Genomic DNA, 23,938 nt, shown 5'->3' with positions numbered 1-23,938 from the left:
TGTTGATATTATACACATGATAATAAAACTGAACATTAATGACATTTTTAATTGTCTATTTCCAGATGGATATGTGCTCTATGTGGCTAACCGCTGTGTGTTTAACTCCAGTGAGCTGAAGGACATACAGTTCATAGAGTCAAGGAATTTTGATGGTGATGAGGTCCTCAGGTGGGACAGTAGAGTAGATCAGTTTGTTGGATACACTGAGTTTGGTGTGAAGAACGCAGAGCGCTGGAATAAAGATCCTGGAACACTGGCTGTGATGAGAGCAAAACGAGAGTTATTCTGCAAACCCAACATTGAGCTCTACTACCGCACTGTTCTGAACAAGAGAGGTGAGCTGATCTCAGAGCAGCACTCAACACTCATCACCTCATAAACTATAACATGACATCATAATAAATCATTCTATTCAGAGATGATTCATGGTGTTAATATTGATCTGATAATGATTATAAAACATTCATTAACCCATTCAATCCGGGGTCGCATCTGTGTCATTTATGATTTCTTTGGCTATTCAAAAATAGCAGATCTACAAGCTCATAGCGCGACACTCTGTGCCTCTGTGCCTGGAACAACATATTTGACAAATGTTTGCTTTAAAAATATATATATTTAAAGATTTGCACACATTCTCACGATTTAAAAACAAAATAGCAGATCTACAAGCTCATAGCGCGGCACTCTGTGCCGCGCTATGAGCTTGTAGATCTGCTATTTTTGAATAAAGAAAGCCAAAGAAATGTAAAATGACACAGATATGTTCCTGTTTTGAATGGGTCAATATTCTGAGAAACATTTCAGATCATCTTAAACACTTAAGCCTGATTCATACTGTATCCTAACACGCTGTCACACAGTGGAAATAGCAGATCTACAAGCTCACAACATGTGGTGTCACCATCGTACACAGAGTATAAATGAAACATATAGATCTATTTCTGAGTGTTTTCACCCTCATATAATGACCTTCCTAAAATAGAGACACCAGGATGAATGTTTTTAAATGAACTTTAAAAAGAACCATTCAGGATAAAACACACCTCTATCTCTATACACTTCATTTACCCTGGTTTTATATTTAATTATTGTCTTTACTAGTTTGTTTTCTATGTTTTTAATCACTTTAGTCTTATTTTACAGGATTATGTGTGTTGTTTTGTTTGTTTCTACTCTTGTTCATTTGAACTATTTTCATTAAATGATATTGCTTGGTTTATTGTTGTTCATGTAAAGCACTGTGTAACTGTGAATGATTTAATATGTTTAAATGACATTATATAAATGCATTCTATGTTGTAGAAAACTGGAATATTGTAGAATCTACAGTATTCTATGAAACGTTGTTCTCTGGTGCCATCTGGTGGCCAAACACTGACATTTACAGTTACAATTTACAATGTAGTCATTTATCAGACGCTCTTAATCCAGAGTGATTTACAGTAAACAAGGTAAACATGAGGTAATACATCAAATGCATATAAATAGTAATCTAGAATCATAGGTAAACCAAGAACCTATCATCAGTCTAAACAGTATAATATCAAACAAATAAAGAATCTGTAAATTGAAACCAACAAACTATAGGGAGCCAGGTCTACAATGAACCTGTTATCTGTCTACATGCTATGGGAGGGGTTGTAGGGTTGGATCAGGCTTGAAGATATGGGGGTGTCATACCTTTGGTTGCTTTGTAGGCCAAACGTGAACATTTTGGCTGGTTGAAGATCAACCGTGTTGCAGCTTTCTGGATCTCATTTATACAATTATTAATGATAATGACATTTTCCTATGACTGGTATAATAATAATAATAATAATAATAATAATAATAATCATATTTTTTAGGAGTGGAGCCCAAAGTGAGACTGAAGTCAGAGACTCCCCCTCGTCGTGGTGAACACACTCACATGCTGAGGTGCAGCAGCTACGACTTCTATCCTAAAGTGATCCTGGTGACCTGGTGGAGAGGTCAAGAACCTTTGACCTCTGGCCTCTCCTCTACCGATGAGCTGTCTGATGGAGACTGGTACTACCAGTACCACTCCTACCTGGAGTACACACCCAGGTACACACCTAACAGACACCTATACATAGAAATACACACCTCTACTGGTACTACCAGTACCACTCCTACCTGGAGTACACACCCAGGTACACACCTAACAGACACCTATACATAGAAATACACACCTCTACTGGTACTACTAGTACCACTCCTACCTGGAGTACACACCCAGGTACACACCTAACAGACACCTATACATAGAAATACACACCTCTACTGGCACTACCAGTACCACTCCTACCTGGAGTACACACCCAGGTACACACCTAACAGACACCTATACATAGAAATACACACCTCTACTGGTACTACCAGTACCACTCCTACCTGGAGTACACACCCAGGTACACACCTAACAGACACCTATACATATATTCTTTAAAAATAAAACATTAATTGGTAGGCAACACAGACCGCACACAGAGACCCGTGTGTGATCGCGCTATACATACGTGTGTGTGTGTGTGTGTGTGTGTGTGTGTGTGTGTGTGTTACAGATCAGGAGAGAAGATCACATGCATGGTGGAACATCCCAGCCTGACCGCGCCTATCAAGATGGACTGGGGTCAGTTACTGTAATCTACTATACTCTAATGTAATCTACTCTACTGTAATCTATACTCTACTACAACATAACTAGAAATGCAAATAAATGCAAATACATTAAAACATCCTAAAAAAGTAAACATTCTAATAAGAAGGTCATGACAGGAGCCTCACCTACATACAGCTTAAGTGTCACATCTAGATGAGGTCCATCATCTTAGTTTACTAATGGCTGAAGGTACAAAGACATTTATAGAATTTATAGAATTATTTATATATATATATATATATATATATATATATATATATATATATATATATATATATATATATATATATATATATATATATATATAATTAATATAATGTAATATAATATAATATATAATATACTATAATATAATATTTGTATTGTCAGATTTCTCCATGCCAGAGTCAGTGAAGAACAAGGTGGCCATGGGAGCATCAGGTCTGGTTCTGGGTCTGGTCTTGTTCCTGTCTGGATTCATCTACTTCCAGTGGAAGAAACGAGGTGATTAACATGTTTAATTAACATGTTTCATTAATTATTATACTACCAGTGGAAGAAATGAGGTGATTAACATGTTTAATTAACATGTTTAATCAACATGTTTAATTAACATGTTTCATTAACACATTTAATTCATTATTATACTACCAGTGGAAGAAACGAGGTGATTAACATGTTTAATTAACGTGTTTAATTAACGTGTTTAATTAACATGTTTCATTAATTATTATACTACCAGTGGAAGAAATGAGGTGATTAACATGTTTAATTAACATGTTTAATCAACATGTTTAATTAACATGTTTCATTAACACATTTCATTCATTATTATACTACCAGTGGAAGAAACGAGGTGACATTAGTCACATTAGTTCTGATGCAACATGTGACCCTGATGACTGAACCCTAATGTTGTTGTGTTGTTGTGTTATTGTGTTGTTGTTGTTGTTGTGTTGTTGTGTTGTTGTGTTATTGTGTGCACATTTATGCATTTTGTGGAGAAATACACACAATACAGTACATAGGATTTATTTGTGTGTGTGTTTTAATTGTCTCTCTTCTTCTTCTATCAGGTCGTATTCTGGTGCCGACAACCAATGACGATCTTTAGACTCCTCCCACACACCTAGGTTCACTTCCTCTTTCTTTGTACTATTTTCTTTTGTAAATATAAAACTATAAAACATACACAAAACAACATGCTTGTGTAAGAAGTGAAACAAATAGCCTGGTGAAACATCCCGGTCGTGTGAATTCACATTATCATGTGTCTTCTGCTTCATTTCTGATAATAATGAACCTAATAATAAAATGTAATAATCAAATGATTTGTTGTATCAGACAACACTGATGCCCATGTGGTCAGATGGGGGGGGGGGGGGGGGTGTTGTTTGGACCATTCATCATCATTCAAATATAAACATGTTTTACAGCCTGCAGGAGTTTAGATCCCATAGCCTGAGAGGACGGTCAGGTGATCAAGTCCGGAAGTGAAGAGACGACTAGTTCAAATGAACTTCAATCATTTGAACACAACATTTCAGTGAACTGAACCCAATGATTCAGTTCATTGAACACAACATTTCAGTGAACTGAACCCAGTGATTCAGTTCATTGAACACAACATTTCAGTGAACTGAACCCATTGATTCAGTTCATTGAACACAACATTTCAGTGAACTCAACCCATTGATTCAGTTCATTGAACACAACATTTCAGTGAACTGAACCCAATGATTCAGTTCATTGAACACAACATTTCAGTGAACTGAACCCATTGATTCAGTTCATTGAACACAACATTTCAGTGAACTGAACCCAATGATTCAGTACATTGAACACAACATTTCAGTGAACTGAACCCAATGACTCAGTTCATTGAACACAACATTTCAGTGAACTGAACCCAATGACTCAGTTCATTGAACACAACATTTCAGTGAACTGAACCCATTGATTCAGTTCATTGAACACAACATTTCAGTGCACTGAACCCAATGACTCAGTCCATTGAACACAACATTTCAGTGAACTGAACCCAATGACTCAGTTCATTGAACACAACATTTCAGTTAACTGAACCCAATGATTCAGTTCATTGAACACAACATTTCAGTGAACTGAACCCAATGACTCAGTTCATTGAACACAACATTTCAGTGAACTGAACCCAATGATTCAGTTCATTGAAACCACTGATCATTCCATCACTATCAGAATCAAAGACAGAACCTTGTGGTCCAAAGGAGAGTGTTCTACCAACTGAGCTGCCCTTCCTACTAAGATACACTATTGACAAAGTATTGGTCAAACGTTGTTTGAATGGACTGAGTTGTTTCTACTTTGATGGTTACTGTAGTTGCAGGGAGGCTGCTGGGAGGTTAGGTTTTTAACTAGTTTACTAATAACTTGTTCATGATCTATTTACTATTTATAGTATAGTTTTAAATCATTTAATCATTAACCAACTTTTAACAAACATGTCATGTTTGGAAATGAGTCATTTACTATTATAAGGGAAGGTTATTCTAAAGTGTTAACATGTTCACTCAGTTAATACATTGTGATTCTTATTGATTTATTGTCTTTACACAGAACACCTGGGTGTGTTTTCAGAGAAGCAGAGAGTCATCGCTGCCCCCCTGGTGGAGAGGAGGAAATACATGTGTGTCCATTCAGCTTTTAAATACTCATAACAGCAGCACAATGATGACATCATCAATCTTTTAAATAATCATGACAGCAGCACAATGATGACGTCATCAACCTTTTTCACAAATGTTTCCTTCAAACAATTACAATTCTAATTGGCTAGCCAAGGCTAACGGTAATTAGTGTGCGGTCTTTTCCCGGTGTTTCGCCCAGGTCGACATGGTTTTGAGGTTAAGGTTAGGTTTATAGACTAATGTTTGTGAGGTTAAAGGTCAGGGTTTAGGGTTAAGGTTAGGTTTATAGACATAGTGTTTGTGAGGTTAAAGGTCAGGGTTAAGGTTAGGTTTATAGACATGACACTTTTTGTCAGCCATGTTTGTGAAAAAGGTTTTATTATTTTATAATTGACCATAAGTCATTTATTATGTAATCATTTATAATGTGTGATAATTAATGTGTTACGATTATTATGACATCACTGTTTCCCTGTGATGGGTGGACCTAGACCCTCTAGGGTGGTCTGAGGTGATGGGTGGACCTGAACCCTCTAGGGTGGTCTGAGGTGATGGGTGGACCTAGACCCTCTAGGGTGGTCTGAGGTGATGGGTGGACCTAGACCCTCTAGGGTGGTCTGAGGTGATGGGTGGACCTGAACCCTCTAGGGTGGTCTGAGGTGATGGGTGGACCTGGACCCTCTAGGGTGGTCTGAGGTGATGGGTGGACCTAGACCCTCTAGGGTGGTTTGAGGTGATGGGTGGACCTAGCCCTTCTAGGGTGGTTTGAGGTGATGGGTGGACCTAGACCCTCTAGGGTGGTTTGAGGTGATGGGTGGACCTAGCCCTTCTAGGGTGGTCTGAGGTGATGGGTGGACCTAGACCCTCTAGGGTGGTTTGAGGTGATGGGTGGACCTGGACCCTCTAGGGTGGTTTGAGGTGATGGGTGGACCTAGCCCTTCTAGGGTGGTTTGAGGTGATGGGTGGACCTAGACCCTCTAGGGTGGTTTGAGGTGATGGGTGGACCTAGCCCTTCTAGGGTGGTTTGAGGTGATGGGTGGACCTAGACCCTCTAGGGTGGTTTGAGGTGATGGGTGGACCTAGCCCTTCTAGGGTGGTCTGAGGTGATGGGTGGACCTAGACCCTCTAGGGTGGTTTGAGGTGATGGGTGGACCTGGACCCTCTAGGGTGGTCTGAGGTGATGGGTGGACCTAGCCCTTCTAGGGTGGTCTGAGGTGATGGGTGGACCTAGACCCTCTAGGGTGGTTTGAGGTGATGGGTGGACCTGGACCCTCTAGGGTGGTTCGAGGTGATGGGTCGACCTGGATCCACCCAAATGAGTGGAAACACTGATGACATGCAATCATTTATATTAAGTAATGATGTATATGTAATCATGAGGAGGGGAGCAGATATCATTACAACTTAGGAGGGAACCACAAACAAGGAATCTTCTCATCAATAATATCACCAACACAGAGTTCACTTCTTATTTTTGGATCCTGATTTGACTAATCATCAATACATCCAGTAATCAATACCTTCCGTTTATTATACATATCTACTGTAAATGATCAATATCTAAAATTCTTAGAGAACTGGGCAGAGCTTCCTGTCAGTTCATAAATAATAATTCATTACTCAGCACTAATTGAAGGACACTTGGTGAAGTGTCCTAAATGTCTCCTAGATGTATACATTTCAATTTAATACATCCATACATTCAGTCTATCCTGTCCCATCATCCCATGAGGTTTTAATTATTAATTTTAATTATATTATTTGTTAATTGAGCGCTCAGTGTTGTGACAGTGACATGAGAGTCAACAATAACAGAAAGGTTGTGCAAACTTTACTAAAGTAAAGAACAAAATATGTGTCTAATTCGGACAGTTTAGATATTCCTTGGTCAGTATTATTTATCTTTCCGTTTTTCAGCTCCACTGTTGTGTTTCTATCCGTTCATATTGGCTGAACTTCACTCATTAAACTAGTTAACAGCTTTGTGGACAAGTGATGATGATGAAGATGATGAAGCTTGTGGATTCATCTATTTGGTAGTTGTTGATGATCAGGACACACGGGTGGCAAAAACAAAACCTTCATAAAGTATTGTGTTTACTGTATGTGAGAATGATTTCAAAAGTGGAATCGCTTCCTTATATTTGAAATTACATAATTTATTCAAAAATACTTTATTGGAGGAACATGTCCCCTCCTTCCCCCTGGGATCTGCACCTGTTCATGAATGGTTTGAAGTTCAGATGTTAGATTTTGGCTTTAATTTGCTTGGTTTGAATGGAATGTCACAATATCAATAAAGGAATAACAAACATAATTGTGCCTCATGTTCTCTTACATTTCACTGCAGGTGGGTTGTCAATTTCAGCCAATCACGAGCCAATCTATAGTAATGATTACTATATAGAGCTATTAAAGAAGGGTATGTTTCTACTGGTTCTACTTATTGACTTTATTGCATAATGCTGTTCAAAAGAAACACATCATTCAGTATGTACTGTATATATATATTCTTTATTTATAAATAACTGCATCCACATGGTTGTACAATGTACAGTACAGCTGAAGAACATAATTACATAAATATCAAAGAATCTGAAGAAGCATTTTACATTATTATTATTATTATTATTATTATTATTTTACAGAGAAAAAACAATCAGGAACAGAGAGGTGTCATTCATTAATGTAGGCTCTGGCCTCGGGATTGGACAGGACAGCTGTCAGTCAAAAACTGGGTCTGTTCATACATGGAATGAAACTCCGCCTTCATCAGTTAAATCAGTGGTTCTCAAAGTGGGGTCCGGGGACCCCCAGGGGTCTTTGAGGGGGGTTCATTATTTCTTTAAAAACACAGTAAACTCATTGAAAGACTCTAGTTGTCCTTTAAGACGCTTTAGTTCCATTCAATGTAAATGCTGTAACGATCCTGTAGAAATAATTCATGGAATGTTTGGTTTAATGTTTGTTTGTTTGTTTGTTAGTCATCGCTATGGTAACAGAGTGTTACATCCTGACTGGTTGACATGGTGGGCGGGGTTAGTCATCGCTATGGTAACAGAGTGTTACATCTTGACTGGTTGACGTGGTGGGCGGGGTTAGTCATCGCTATGGTAACAGAGTGTTACATCTTGACTGGTTGACGTGGTGGGCGGGGTTAGTCATCGCTATGGTAACAGAGTGTTACATCTTGACTGGTTGACGTGGTGGGCGGGGTTAGTCATCGCTATGGTAACAGAGTGTTACATCTTGACTAGTCTGGGAGGCTTCGCCTCAAAGCCTGGACAGCAGGGGCGCGGCCACTGATTTCTGATTCAAATCAACAGCCAATGAAGAAAAGGGGGCGGGATCCACATGCAGTGGGTCTTACAAGTAAATAGGAGCGACGGGAAGCAATTTCCCCTTGAGAAATTGCGGCCGCCATTGTTGTGTACTGCTGTTTGCCTCTCGTCGGACTTTTTAGACGAGTAGACCGGTAAGAGGCGTGTCCGCTCAGATTCTGAGCGCAACGCACATCCGGCCCACAGATAGCAGGGCTTTGGCCCAGAAGTTCCTTCGCCCCTCCCGTTTGTATGAGAGCGGGCGAAAACTTCTGGGAACTCAGATTACATCTTGACTGGTTGACGTGGTGGGCGGGGTTAGTCATCGCTATGGTAACAGAGTGTTACATCTTGACTGGTTGACATGGTGGGCGGGGCTAGTCATCGCTATGGTAACAGAGTGTTACATCTTGACTGGTTGACATGGTGGGTGGGTTTAGTCATCACCATGGTAACGCAAGAGAGATAATTGAACCCTGATTCTGATTAAAGTCAGAATAAGATAAATCACATTTTAAACTCTGTAGTCAGAATGCTTTCTGCTGTTTTCATTATATTTAATGATTAATCCTATCAGACGACTGACACAAAATGTACAATATTTACAAATGAGACGAGATAAAGATGTTGTTTTACATGCTCCGCTGAGTCATCATGAATAAGGCTTTCTGACATGCATGACGCTTCTGCCAAAACATGTTAAAAACATGTTAAAAACATGTTAAAAACATGTACCTGATGTGAGCGCTTTGAACCGTTCTCCTGATGAGCTTATAGATCTACTGAAGCAACAAGTTGATCACTAAACAGACTGAGCTTATAGATCTACTGAAGCAACAAGTTGATCACTAAACAGATTACTGCAGTTATTAAGAACCCTAGAGGATCTATTCTGGGGAAGAACATAGCTTTCTCATCGCCAGCTTGTAGATCGGCTATTTTTTAGGGCAAAAGTATTTGGTGTAGAGGGGAAAAGAGAGAGGACCAAGTACACAGTCAACTCAGGTAAAGTTGACCAAGTATAGAAGGTTGAAGAGTTTTGGGTTTTCTTTTTAAATAGTCTTGAATATTTGAATACAAATCTTTGAATAGATGTTTTTAAAGCCAACATTTTAAAGTCAAATCGTTGCTTCTGGGGATTCTACAAATGTCTCTAATGTCTGTTTTATTTAAACTTATGTTTCTATATCAGTGGTGCTCCATTTATTTTCATGTCAACATTGTATGTATTTGTCCGTGGACCCCCATCTCAAAATATGTTGTTCCAGGGACCCCCAGAAGCAAAGATGCGAGTTAAAAATGTATATATATATATATTCAAAGATTTGAGTTAAAAATGTATTGATATATTATATATTCAAAGATTTGCACACATCTACAAGCTGGGCGGGGAGGAGTCAGGATACAACAGCAGTGAGGAGGATAAAACGTATTTATAAAGATGAAATGTGTTGTTATGGTGATTATTGGTGGGATGTGAACACAGATCATTAGTGATTATTGGTGGGATGTAAACACAGATCATTAGTGATTATTGGTGGGATGTAAACACAGATCATTAGTGAGGATATAAAGCCTGACAAACCCTTCATAAGGTCTTTGTTTAACCCTTCAGATCAAAGCAGAGTTACAGCCATAAATATCTACTTACTGTGTGAGAAGTCATGCTAATATGAATGTAATGTGTTATAGAGACAGTTAGTGTGTTATAGAGACACTCTCTGTCTATTGGGCGTGTAGATCTCTCTGTCTATTGGGCGTGTAGATCTCTCTGTCTATAGGGCTTGAAGATCTCTCTGTCTATAGGGCTTGTATATCTCTCTGTCTATAGGGCTTGTAGATCTCTCTGTCTATTGGGCTTGTAGATCTCTCTGTCTATAGGGCTTGTAGATCTCTCTGTCTATTGGGCTTGTAGATCTCTCTGTCTATAGGGCTTGTATATCTCTCTGTCTATTGGGCTTGTAGATCTCTCTGTCTATAGGGCTTGTAGATCTCTCTGTCTATAGGGCTTGTAGATATCTCTGTCTATTGGGCTTGTAGATCTCTCTGTCTATTGGGCTTGTAGATCTCTCTGTCTATAGGGCTTGTAGATCTCTCTCTGTCTAATGGGCTTGTAGATCTCTCTGTCTAATGGGCTTGTAGATCTCTCTGTCTATAGGGCTTGTAGATCTCTCTCTGTCTAATGGGCTTGTAGATCTCTCTGTCTAATGGGCTTGTAGATCTCTCTGTCTATAGGGCTTGTAGATCTCTCTCTGTCTAATGGGCTTGTAGATCTCTCTGTCTAATGGGCTTGTAGATCTCTCTGTCTAATGGGCTTGTAGATCTCTCTGTCTATAGGGCTTGTAGATCTCTCTGTCTATAGGGCTTGTAGATCTCTCTCTCTCTCTCTGCTTCTACTGGTCATTAATCAACCTTTACTTTAACAATAACTTGTTTAAAACAAATACAAAAAAATTTAAGTCAAAGTTTTGACATACAGTGAATGGGGGGCAGTGTGTGTGTGTGTGTGTGTGTGTGTGTGTGTGTGTGTGTGTGTGTGTGTGTGTGTGTGTGTGTGTGTGTGTGTGTGTGTGTGTGTGTGTGTGTGTGTGTGTGTGTGTGTGTGTGTGTGTGTGTCCTAACAGCTACAGCTGTCTCTGGGTGTGTGTGTGTCTGTGTTGAGGCGTGCGGCCCCCTGTGGGACCGAGGGTTTATGTTGGACACCGGACTCGGCAGCGTTCAGGTCCAGACTGCCGTCCTGGATGTTCTGATAGATCCTCTTTGCTGCTTCTAGGAACGAGTCCTCCACGTTCTCACCACTGAGAGAGAGACATAGAGACACACACAGAGAGAGACACAGAGAGAGAGAGAGAGAGAGAGAGAGAGAGAGAGAGAGAGAGAGAGAGAGAGAGAGAGAGAGAGAGAGAGAGAGAGAGAGAGAGAGAGAGAGAGAGAGAGAGAGAGAGAGAGAGAGAGAGAGAGAGAGAGAGAGAGATGGGAATATGACATAGTGAATAAAAGTTAATAAAATTGAATTGAATTGAATGACCATCTATCCAGGCTATGGGAATATGACCATCTATCCAGGCTATGGGAATATGACCATCTATCCGGGCTATGGGAATATGACCATCTATCCAGGCTATGGGAATATGACCATCTATCCGGGCTATGGGAATATGACCATCTAGCCGGGCTATGGGAATGCAATCTGGGAACCCATCGCCAACTGAAAATGAAAAACAGCGCCCTCTGCTGTTTGTTCTATGTCCAACGCAGTGCAGAAGCTGTTCTTGAGAGATTAATGGGAATGTGACCATCTAAGTTTAAAAGCACAGGTTAAGAAGAGTTGGACAGAACAATGAAATAAATATAACTATGGGGTAATGCAAGGATGGGTTTTAGCCTGGATTTAAGTCCTAAGAGTGGGTTCTCTAACAACTGGAGGGAGAGCATTAGGGGACGATGTGTGAATCAGAATATCTGCCCTTAACTGTTATACCTCCATGGAATGAAAATGTGCACCGTGCTGTGTGCCATCATGGAGGTGAAAACATGCAGTTTAATGTCATTGTCTCTTATTGTAGGCTGCTACGTAGATGCCAATATGCAGGGATGCTCCCCCATGGTCAATGCCCACGTGGTCAATGACCACGTGGGCATTGACCACGTGCAATTCCAGATTGATTGGTCAATCCACTGGTGGTCAATGCCCACATGGTCGATGCCCACGTGCAATTCCAGATTGATTGGTCAATCCACTGATGTGAAGAATGGATGAGGACATAGATTTGTGTTCATTTAATAGTAGAAAGTAGAATAATTAATAGTAGAAAGTAGAATAATTAATAGTAGAAAGTAGAGGACCACAACATGTTCATTTAATAGTAGAAAGTAGAATAATTAACAGTAGTTAGTAGAGGACCACATGGACCACAACTACAGAGTGGCATCACTTCACTTACATTGACCCAACAGTTATCAAACCACAACTTATTGAATTATTAGGTTCCACTGTCAATTCAAAGGTCTCCAAAATCCAGCTTTCCACATTTTCTCAGTTCAAAACACATTATTAGGATAAATAATGGTACACTGAAATGTACAGTATTCATGTCATGAGTAATCATTTGCTCCAATAACCTTTTAATTCGTATTGGCCACTTATGAAAGATAATACAACATAATACTTGTCATTGCACGTTGTGAAGCCATACTGTCGTACAAAGGATTAGAAACGCAGTCAACACGTATCGCGGGCTGAAGGAGTTAACTTGCTCATTTGGTGTTCCTATTGTGTCTCATCTGTTTAAGACAGTAGGTAGCTGATATATGACACTTTTACCGTAGCGCTAGGTATACTCTTAGTTGCTTGTTTTAGAAGAGAATGCACTTAAACACTTCTGGTGATTAGTAGTTTCGTTCCCTACCTATGTTGAATGCACTTATTGTAAGTGGCTTTGGATAAAAGCGTCTGCTAAATGACTGTAATGTTAACGTATTTTTTCACGTACCAGAAGAAGGATTGTGAGGCTTTGGTTTTAGATCTAGGATCATTTCTTTTCATTTGGACAGAAGAAGCAAAGAACTGATGATCCTGTGATGTTACTGCAGGATCTCATGAAGGATTGATTTGATGCCATCAGCTGATTTGAGTCTCAATCTCCTCAGATCACTGGTCTAGTGGTTAGAGTGTCCGCCCTGAGATTTGGAGGTCGGGGTTCGATTCCCCGGCCGGATCAAACCAAAGAGTATAAAAATGGGCACTGAGCATCAAGGGTTGGGTTGGGGGGTAGAGTGACTAGAGTCACTGAACCCCTGTATCATCAGTTTTTACTTTTAGGTGAATGAGAGACAAGAACTTGAAGATTCTGAATCTGTGATTTGACCAAACTCATACAGTATTGTGTGTGTGTGTGTGTGTGTGTGTGTGTGTGTGTGTGTGTGTGTGTGTGTGTGTGTGTGTGTGTGTGTGTGTGTGTGTGTGTGTGTGTGTGTACTTACGTTTTGGCACTAGCTTCTAGGAACAATAGACCTAAACAACAAGATTAGAACAGAATCCTCATTAAAATAAAACCATTACATTTGCTGCACCGTTTTCACATCCAAATTTGCCCACTCACACACTCACCAGGGACTCCGTTAGCCGGTATTTACCGGCCATTGACCGGTAAAATGTTTAATTGGCCGGTAATTATAAACACCACGGCCACCGTGGCCGGTTGGGAAAATGCTGTTATTAGGCTATTTTATCATTTAAGCCTATTATTAATATTATTATGTGGATAAAGAAGTTGGCTACAACCATTAAAATCATAATCATTTATAAAGTTTTTATCATGATCTGACTGTGTGGTTTAATTCCGACAGCCGGCTGCTGCTGCAGTTATAGAATAGCCTATTCGTTGTACGATGGTGTCACTCGTTGAAAATATCGGAGCTACAAGCTCACAGCACGTCTCAACGTGCCGCGTTGTGAGCTTGTATGTCTGCTATTTTTGATACACCACAACACAGCTGAGAGACACAGCTGTGTCTCCTCCTAATCAGCGCTGAGTAGGGTGGCTCGCTCGGTGTTGATAAACAGAACCGGGATTTTCCAAGGTGATAGAATCTGAACCAAGCCGGACCCAATTGTTGATTAAGGGACCCGTCCCGAACACGTGTGGGTCGTGGATATTATGCAAGCACAGTGACTGTCTGTCTGTAATGGATACAGTGGTGAAAGTTGGTGAAAGCAACTATAGAGGCAAGTAGGCTAATCAACCTCGCGCAGGCCACATATATCATGACATATATAATTAACGTTAACAAAACAAAACAAAACCTACTTTTGCATATCAAGGTTGAATGAGAGTCGATGTAAAGCCCAAAATATATATTAATGTGTTTATACTGTGCGACGGTGTTGCGCAGGGAAAGGCTGTGGCGCTCTGGCGCAGGGTAACCGGAGGACTCGCCCCAAAACACCCTCGCCCCCATTGTTCAGGCGGACCAGCGGTTCTTGTATTTGTTTTACTGAGGATAAGGGTAGAAATAGGTTTAGGATTAGGTATAGTTTTACTGAGGTTAAGATTAGGAATAAGGTTAGGTTTAGGCATAGTTTACTGATATGTTTAGGAATACCAGGCGAATACCGCCGGATTTTCCCCGGGGCGACTGTGTTTTGGGGCGAGCGGGCGTTTTGGTATTCGTCACGCAGCAGTTCACTCATGCCCACTTTATTCATTTCATTTTTGGCAAGCCACATCTCTGCATGATATAGCAGATCATATCATTTAGTTATCTATAAAAACAGGAACAGATTGCATCTGTGATAAAGTTGATGATCAGTTGGGTGCATGTATGCAGTGCAAACACGCATGTGACGTTAATTATAATATATGGCCGATACATTTATTCTTTGGCCGGTAAAATATAATCCTGTCGGCCATGGTGGCCGGTCCAAAAAATGCCTAGCGGAAACCCTGACACACACACACACACACACACACACACACACACACACACACACACACACACACACACACACACACACACACACACACACACACACACACACACACACACACACACACACCATTCTCCTCAGCAAACTGTTTGGCCTCTTCATACGTCACGTCCCTCTGAGCCTCCAGGTCAGCTTTGTTACCGATCAGGATGATGACCTGCAGAGACAGACAGACAGACAGACAGACAGACAGACAGACAGACAGACAGACAGACAGACAGACAGACAGACAGACAGACAGACAGGCAGACAGACAGACAGACAGACAGGGGTTCAGTGTCTTGCTCAAGGACACTTTGACACTAACCCTGGGGTTTGACGAGGATCAAACCTGGAACCTTTCAATTCCTCCTCAGCCAATGACGCCCCGGTGTCTTATATGATTTCATTGGCCAATAAGGAAAAGGGGCGGGACAACGCTAGACTAACAGAGACCCCACAGGACTGGCCACACCCAACGGCAGAACAGAGAAATCTCCCCTGAAGGGTCAGAAAGACCTTTCTGTCAGAAAGAAGAGTCTAATTATTGTAGATCGTCTATTTTCTAAAATGTCTCTTAAATATACATACCGTAGTACCTTCATTAGAAGGATATGGTGCTGTGTAAGGGTCTAGACATTTTAGGGTCTGGCTCATATTATGTGACAATTTGGCCAATGTTTGACCAGTTTGTATAGTTTATTTTGGTGATTACCAGGGTTGCATTGCTCATAGGACGGCCTTGCACACCGTGCATGAACCACCATCTGACCAGGAGGACACTCAGGCACACGCATAGATTTAAAACTACTTTAAATTCACACCTCAACAAAGTTTACAAAGGCTCCTGACTCACACCAGGTACATGAACATAGGAATAAGCCTATAGATGCGTATCAAATGGTCCATTGTGTGAGCTGTAGTGTGGGTGTTAAGCCACGTGCGCGTCACGTCATTCAAATACAGTGCAACCACGTTCCAATTCAGCAATGCAACACTGGTGATCACACTGGTGATGGTGTTATTCTTTTCTTCCTATATGTTTCTTTTTGAGGTATTAAAAAGGTCTTAAAGGAGTAGTTCACCCAAAAAATGACTTATTTTCTATCAATTACACACCCCATGAAGCCTTGATTTCATGGATTTATTTTAGTTTTTGTGGCATTCCTAAGACAATAATTTGATGACCGTGTGTATTTCCGGTAGGAGACACAAATAATCTACTTTGTGTCTCCTACCGGATACATTAGCCGGTAGGAGACAGGAATCAAATTATTAGCTTAGGAATGCGACAAAACAAAAAAGAATCCATGGATTCAAGGCTTCATAGGGTGTGCAATTGATAGAAAATAAGTCATTTTTTGGGTGAACTCCTCCTTTAAAGTCCTCAAATTGTCTCTTCAGTGTGATCTGACCCCCCCCCCCCCCCTACAGGTTGAGAACCACTGACTCAGTGGATTAGAACCAACAACCCCAAAGTCATGGTTCAAATCTCTGCTATTTTCATTTGACACTTTGTGACAGAAAGCAGCATGAATGTTGTCTCTGCTCAGTAAACTGAATGATAAGCTGCATAGTGAAATGTCAAATGGATATTTTGACTTTAATCAGGGTTGTGCCAGTAAGGTCACGGAGGGTGTCACCAAAATGAGGGTTCATCCTCCAGGGTTCATCCTCCCCGGAGTGTGTGGGTAGTTTTGGAGCCATGCTGGCTGTGTGTGTGTGTGTGTGTGTGTGTGTGTGTGTGTGTGTGTGTGTGTGTGTGTGTGTGTGTGTGTGTGTGTGTGTGTGTGTGCTCACTGTGTTAGGGTTGGTTAAGTTCCTGGCATCTGTCAACCAGCTGCTGAGATGATTGTAAGTACTCCTCCTATACACGCACACACACACACACACACACACACACACACACACACACACACACACACACACACACACACACACACACACACACACACACACACACACACACACACACACACACACACACACACACACACACACACACACACACACACACACATTAAGTAAGGCATTTAGGAGACACTATTTTCCAGAAACCATAATGAATTATAAAGTGCATGTCTGGAATCCACATCATGAACATGTTAACTAACATTATTACACGGCTTGGTTGAATGCTCGATTCTGATTGGTCAGTCATCGGTCATTATTTCTGGATAATGACCGATGAGCTCAATAACGGACCGCTGTGTAATCAAAGCCTCAGAGCACCTCACTGCTCATATCACTCCGCGCTTCCGCAGTAAGAGGTCGCGGCCGGTAACTTTGTTTGTTTACATCAGATATTTCACTGTGGCAAAAAGCGTTACGCTTCTCCATAGAACAAACAATGGACGATTTGTTTAATGTTAATTTTAACATATTTGGAGAGAATGTAACTTTTGAGTCGTGGTTAATGAATGAACTGTCACCAGTAAAGAAGAGAAAACGAGAAGAAAACAGCGCGCACAAAGCCAGACAACACCAGAGACACTAAAAGACACAGACAACTCAACGACAGAGAAATCAACAAAATTGAAGAAGACCGACATGAAATAAACACAAAAAAAAAACACGGAATGGGCTATGAGCGTGTTTAGAGACTGGTTAGTGGAAAAGAAAATGTCAACAGACTTTGACACATATGGAGCTGAAAACCTGAATCCGGTGCTGCGTTCGTTTTATGCATCTGTACAAAATAGAAATGGAGAAACCTACTCAGTTGCCAGTTACATGGCACTTAGATCTGGGATATGTCGCCACTTCTCAAAGCTTGACATAATGAATTGTGTTACCTTCAAATCCAGCAACGGAGCGTTTTCATCTGTCATTAAAAACATTCGAAAAACTGGTAAAGACGTGAGCCAACACCACCCCCCTATCTCAGCCACAGATGTACAGCTCATCAGGCGCTCTGAGGTCCTGTCTGCGGACACAGCGAGCGGACTGGTCCGTAAAGTATGGTTTGATGTACAACTGCATCTGGCAAGGCGAGGCAGAGAGGGAAATAGACACTTGACAAGAGACTCCTTTATTCTACAACATGATGAGAAAAGCTGTGAGTATATTTCTCTCGCTCACAACGCTGAGACCAAGAACCATAAAGATGCCAGAGATCCATGTAAAGAAAATTACAGGGGATCTATCTTTGCAGAGCCTGATAACCCTAACTGCCCCGTTGTCAGTTTTAAAAAGTATATGTATCCCTTTGCCCTCCTGACGCTAAAGGGTTCTACCTTCACCCACTAAAGAAAGACCAACAGCTACTGAACAGTGAAGCAGTCTGGTACTCTCGTGAGCCCATGGGGCACAATTTCCTGGGGCAAATGTTACCCCGAATCAGCCAGGCAGTCGGCCTTTCAAGGAGGTACACAAATCACAGCTTGAGGAGCACAGCTGTGCAACTTCTCTCTCACATTCAAAACAGCCCTAAAAACTCATCTTTCTGGAGGCCGAAAGAGGAGCTAGTACTAGTTTCCCTGTAGACAGACGACCCCCCCCCCTCCTCTTTTTGGGCGGTGAAACCGCCCCTATAAGTGAGGTTTGGATATTTGTACAACAAATCCTGCGCTGTGATTGGCCAAAAATGTACAAGTGAGGTTTGGATATTTGTACAACAAACCCTGCACCGTGATTGGCCAATCACAGTCTATTCAGGACTGTGATTGGCCAGTGTCACATGACACATGTGCATAGCCCTATATAAGAAACCATAACTTTAAAAAAACAATAAATTTGTTTTTTTTAAGTTATGGTTTCTTCCATCATAAAGAGTGTTTCAATAAATGTATTTATTTTTTGTACATGATTGGTTGACTCCATTCAGTATTGTGATTAGCTAGCAAGACACCGCCCACTTCACACAGGGTGTGATTTTTTTTTGTACATATCTTTTATTTCCTCATGCTTTTTTTGTATATAATTTTTATTTTTCCATGCTTCCCCCCCCTTTTTTGTACATATTTTTGTATTTTTTCATGCTTTTTTTTTGTACATAGTGGTATTTTTTCTGTATTATCTGTATTTTCATGTTGATTTTTGAACTGTTTGGTTGCTACTATATATGTCTATGAAATTAACTCAAGGACCCCAACGGAAACAAGTCCGCAAGGACTTTTTTGGCCGGACCTTTTAGACAAAAGCATTATAAATGTAACTGTGTTGTTTTACATTCTTTTGCCTAATAAAAATTTCAATCAATCAATCAATCACGCTGGTCTGGAGAGTAGGGAGATTATGTCTGTGACTGGCCACCGATGCGAGGGGAGTCTGCGGAGTTACTGGGCTCCGACCACTACGGACAGGGAGAGGTGGAGCAAGATCCTGTCCTCCGATCCAGGCAACAGCAGTACAGCTGGTGAGTGTCTCTCATAGTCGCCTGTCTGGTAACTAAATGACACGATAAGTAGTAGTGTATCCTCCTAATATTAGCAGCAGTGATTTTAGTCTTTGTGTTTCCTAGGTGTGTCAAGTGTAAAGCCACGGCAAGAACCACACGTAGAGATGAATGACAGAAACGTCAACTTCAATATTCCCAAAGAAGTCCCATTCACCCTGTCTCACTGTACCTTCAATGGAAATGTTCAGTTTAACGTGAATACTGACACTAAGTAGGCTAATGTGACGCTGGTGTGATGTGCTTGCAGGCAGCGCAGCTGCGTAACAGTATGAATGAATGTGGAGAGGGGACTATTTTCTTGCGCAGACTATCTGCGGTTAATGTAAACACATTCTAACTTAAATAAAACCATCCTTGTTATAGCCTATTTTTTGTCAACTGTCTCTTTATTAATTTATGTATTAAGTAGCCGTGTAATAAGCGGGATAATGCATGGGGAGGTAGTCATTATTGAAATTTAAAGCCCTTCAGGGCGATTATCCACCTCGGCTTCGCCTCGGTGGATAATTGCCCTGTCGGGCTTTAAATTTCAATAATGACTACCTCCCCATGCATTATCCCTTGCACATGTTCAGGTGGTTGAGGAGTTCCATCTTTATCCAATAAGTAAACATGCTATGAAATAATAATGATGATGAAAGCAGTATGGACCAGACGTCTGTCTGTCTCAGACAGAGTCCTATTATCCATACTGGACACACTGAGACAGAGTCCTATTATCCATACTGGACACACTGAGACAGAGTCCTATTATCCATACTGGACACACTGAGACAGAGTCGCAGCTGCGTAACAGTATGAATGAATGTGGAGAGGGGAATATTTTCTTGCGCAGACTATCTGCGGTTAATGTAAACACATTCTAACTTAAATAAAACCATCCTTGTTATAGCCTATTTTTTGTCAACAGTCTCTTATTAATTTATGTATTAAGTAGCCGTGTAATAAGCGGGATAATGCATGGGGAGGTAGTCATTATTGAAATTTAAAGCCCTTCAGGGCGATTATCCACCGAGGCGAATCGCCCTGTCGGGCTTTAAATTTCAATAATGACCACCTCCCCATGCATTATCCCTTGCACATGTTCAGGTGGTTGAGGAGTTCCATCTTTATCCAACAAGTAAACATGCTATGAAATAATAATGATGATGAAAGCAGTATGGACCAGACGTCTGTCTGTCTCAGACAGAGTCCTATTATCCATACTGGACACACTGAGACAGAGTCCTATTATCCATACTGGACACACTGAGACAGAGTCCTATTATCCATACTGGACACACTGAGACAGAGTCCTATTATCCATACTGGACACACTGAGACAGAGTCCTATTATCCATACTGGACACACTGAGACAGAGTCCTATTATCCATACTGGACACACTGAGACAGAGTCCTATTATCCATACTGGACACACTGAGACAGAGTCCTATTATCCATACTGGACACACTGAGACAGAGTCCTATTATCCATACTGGACACACTGAGACAGAGTCCTATTATCCATACTGGACACACTGAGACAGAGTCCTATTATCCATACTGGACACACTGAGACAGAGTCCTATTATCCATACTGGACACACTGAGACAGAGTCCTATTATCCATACTGGACACACTGAGGCTTTCAATGACTCTTTTTTTAAAGATTTCTTTTTGGGCTTTTTATGCCTTTTTAAAATGATTGACAGGACAGTAAGTAGGCTGACAGGAAATGGGGAGAGAGAGACAGGGAGTGACACGCAGCAAAGGCAGTCGGGATCGGGACTCGAACCCGCGACGCACAAAGGCTGTGCAGGTAGACCACATGACATGCCCCTAAAAAATTATAAATATATATAATTTAAATATAAAAAACTCTTTTTGGCATCTGCCACTTGAATTAAGGTGACTTGATTGATTGATTGACATCAAAAAGGGCGTGTCAGCTCAAACCCACAATGCAACACTTTGTTTTCATGACAAACGTCAGTAGCATTACAAAGTTATATATATAAAAACCTACCAATTCATTTTGTTCCCCTCTATTTCCCATTCCAAGTGCTTTTGTCTTCTATATAACGCCAGCGCCACTATTCAAAGCCGCCTCAGGTACATTGTTCAAACGATTTTCAGCAATGGGATGATATTGTTTTGGGTGGGTAGATCTTGTTGTTTTGGGTGGGTAGATCTTGTTGTTTAGGGTGGGTAGATCTTGTTGTTTAGGGTGGGTAGATCTTGTTGTTTTGGGTGGGTAGATTTTGTTGTTTAGGGTGGGTAGATCTTGTTGTTTTGGGTGGGTAGATCTTGTTGTTTAGGGTGGGTAGATCTTGTTGTTTTGGGTGGGTAGATCTTGTTGTTTTGGGTGGGTAGATCTTGTTGTTTTGGGTGGGTAGATCTTGTTGTTTAGGGTGGGTAGATCTTGTTGTTTTGGGTGGGCGTATATCTTGTTGTTTTGGGTGGGTATATCTTGTTGTTTAGGGTGGGTAGATCTTGTTGTTTAGGGTGGGTAGATCTTGTTGTTTAGGGTGGGTAGATCTTGTTGTTTTGGGTGGGTATATCTTGTTGTTTAGGGTGGGTAGATCTTGTTGTTTAGGGTGGGTAGATCTTGTTGTTTTGGGTGGGTATATCTTGTTGTTTAGGGTGGGTAGATCTTGTTGTTTAGGGTGGGTAGATCTTGTTGTTTAGGGTGGGTAGATCTTGTTGTTTTGGGTGGGTATATCTTGTTGTTTAGGGTGGGTAGATCTTGTTGAGCTGGTCATTTTAAAAGTAGTTCTCAAGTCAAAAACGTGTGAGCACCCCTGAGCTACATTGTAGCCTAGGTGCCGGGACCGCTACGCCAGCGATCCGGGCCCATTCAAGGACTCTTAGCATAAGTGTGTAAAGTGTGTCTTATTTACATAATAAGCTAAAGGCACATGATGTTCAGTCCACTGACACACACTGTTTACTAAATATATATATACCTTTATTAGAGGGATAAACCCCTTGTGATGCATCATCCCCTCGTTTTCGAGGGGGTCCTTACACAAATGAACAGAGCATACAATACACACACAATACACACACAATACAACACATACACATCCATACAATATACACACAATACAACACAAATACATCCATACACACAGACCTGAATTTCAACACACAGTTCAGCCCCAGAATAACAAACTTCAGTGACAAAAATAAGCAAATATTCGAAAAAATGTATAAATGATTCATATTGGTATGTCAGCATCATAATGGTATAGTTCATATATGGGCAACTGGCGGCCCGGGGGCCACATGCGGCCCCACCTTCACTTAACTCTCTCAGTGCCACGCCCCGAGATATCCCGAGTTTTTCCCGAGTACCCTCAGTGCCAGCACGAGAAATCCCGAGTTTTTACTTTTGACTGTGGTCGCGCTATTCTGTTTATTTTCATGATCACTTTCGCTTCCTGACTCCTTCAGATTCACCCGGAGCCGGATGTAAAAAAAAAAAATCCATTTCCGGGTCACGTTGTTTTTCTCCGGTGATTTCGGCCAGAATAGGGAAAGTCACGGTTTTTTTCACACGGTATAAAAAAGCGAACGGAGAGGTCCACGTCTACTCTCTTTGGTCTGGGTGACGATCAGTCATCGTAGTCGTGTATCGCATCGTAATTTAGGCCCGATCAACGATTGTCGAAAATGTCAACATCCGGTTATGACCGGATATGACGTGAGCCTGTTTGGGAGGGGGCGAGTGAGCCAGCGAGATCATCAATGTGTCAATTTGTTGCTCTCTACTGGTAGAACTGTATTATGGGGTTTAAAAACCCAATCAGATCATTTATTTGAATGAAAAATTACAAAATTAAAAAAAAAAAAAAAACGCAAATTGCTGGCACTGGGGGAGTACTTTATGAAAATACTCTTGGCACTGAAAGAGTTAATGATATATTATTGATTTCAGCTGTTATGATTCTAAACATGCAAACATGACCCGCTTTAATGACTTCTTCACTCTATATTAGTAGCCTTTTTTTAGTTGTCTTTTTTATGTCCAATGTATTTGTATTGAAGTTTATAAAGTTAACATAAGTATGACTAAATGCATTTGAATTTAAATAAAAGTATACTAATTCAGTATTCTAATTAAAAAATAGCACCAAAAAAAATTAGGATTCCGAAAAAAGATTCCAAAAATAGCAGATCTACAAGTAAGTACGGCATTAATTTACGAAAATAAGTTAAAATAAAGAGACAGTATATGCACTGTGTCCCTGTGGAGTGAGTGTGTAAACATAGTGGCCCTCTACATCATCACAGTTGCATCATCCCTGGTATAGTTCATGTAAACAACATGATAATATGTGTCTGTAGTTTCACAGCAGGTCCATAATGTAGATACCAGAACCTTGAGTGTCTGTTCAGTAACAGGCTCTCTCTGTGTCTCTCTCTCTGTGTCTCTCTCTCTGTCTGTC

The 23,938-nt window shown here is 40.8% G+C and overlaps 2 protein-coding genes across 8 annotated transcripts in view; one reads left to right on the top strand and one right to left on the bottom strand.

Annotated features, from left to right (window-relative positions):
* Positions 1–5,922, top strand: part of LOC308081343 (H-2 class II histocompatibility antigen, E-S beta chain-like) — a 57,929-nt gene extending 52,007 nt beyond the window's left edge. For 5 of the 7 annotated variants that reach the window (XM_080457726.1, XM_080457723.1, XM_080457724.1 and 2 more), the window contains 6 exons: positions 66–338; positions 1,854–2,073; positions 2,571–2,638; positions 3,038–3,151; positions 3,724–3,780; positions 5,246–5,920. In XM_080457726.1, coding sequence (XP_080313852.1) covers positions 66–338; positions 1,854–2,073; positions 2,571–2,638; positions 3,038–3,151; positions 3,724–3,761 — 713 coding nt within the window. In that variant the 3' untranslated portion in view covers positions 3,762–3,780; positions 5,246–5,920. Of the gene's footprint in view, positions 1–65; positions 339–1,853; positions 2,074–2,570; positions 2,639–3,037; positions 3,152–3,723; positions 3,781–5,245 lie in introns of all 7 variants that reach the window. The other 2 variants (XM_080457727.1, XM_080457722.1) reach the window with 2 other exon arrangements.
* Positions 5,923–7,811: 1,889 nt separating this feature from the next.
* Positions 7,812–17,001, bottom strand: LOC308081345 (ras-related protein Rab-14-like; the record flags this gene model as incomplete). The annotated part of the gene is made up of 4 exons (XM_080457728.1): positions 7,812–11,434; positions 13,620–13,650; positions 15,196–15,283; positions 16,906–17,001. Coding segments are annotated over 4 exons (396 nt in total), but the record flags the coding sequence as incomplete, so codon positions are not given.
* Between the last annotated feature and the right edge of the window lie 6,937 nt (positions 17,002–23,938).

The sequence above is a fragment of the Gymnoscopelus braueri genome (assembly GCF_963280865.1).
Source record: "Gymnoscopelus braueri genome assembly, contig: SCAFFOLD_285, whole genome shotgun sequence".
NCBI classification, from domain to species: Eukaryota; Metazoa; Chordata; class Actinopteri; order Myctophiformes; family Myctophidae; genus Gymnoscopelus; species Gymnoscopelus braueri.
The sequence above is the reverse complement of the archived record's forward strand: the minus strand, read 5'-3'. Positions and strand labels throughout refer to the sequence as shown.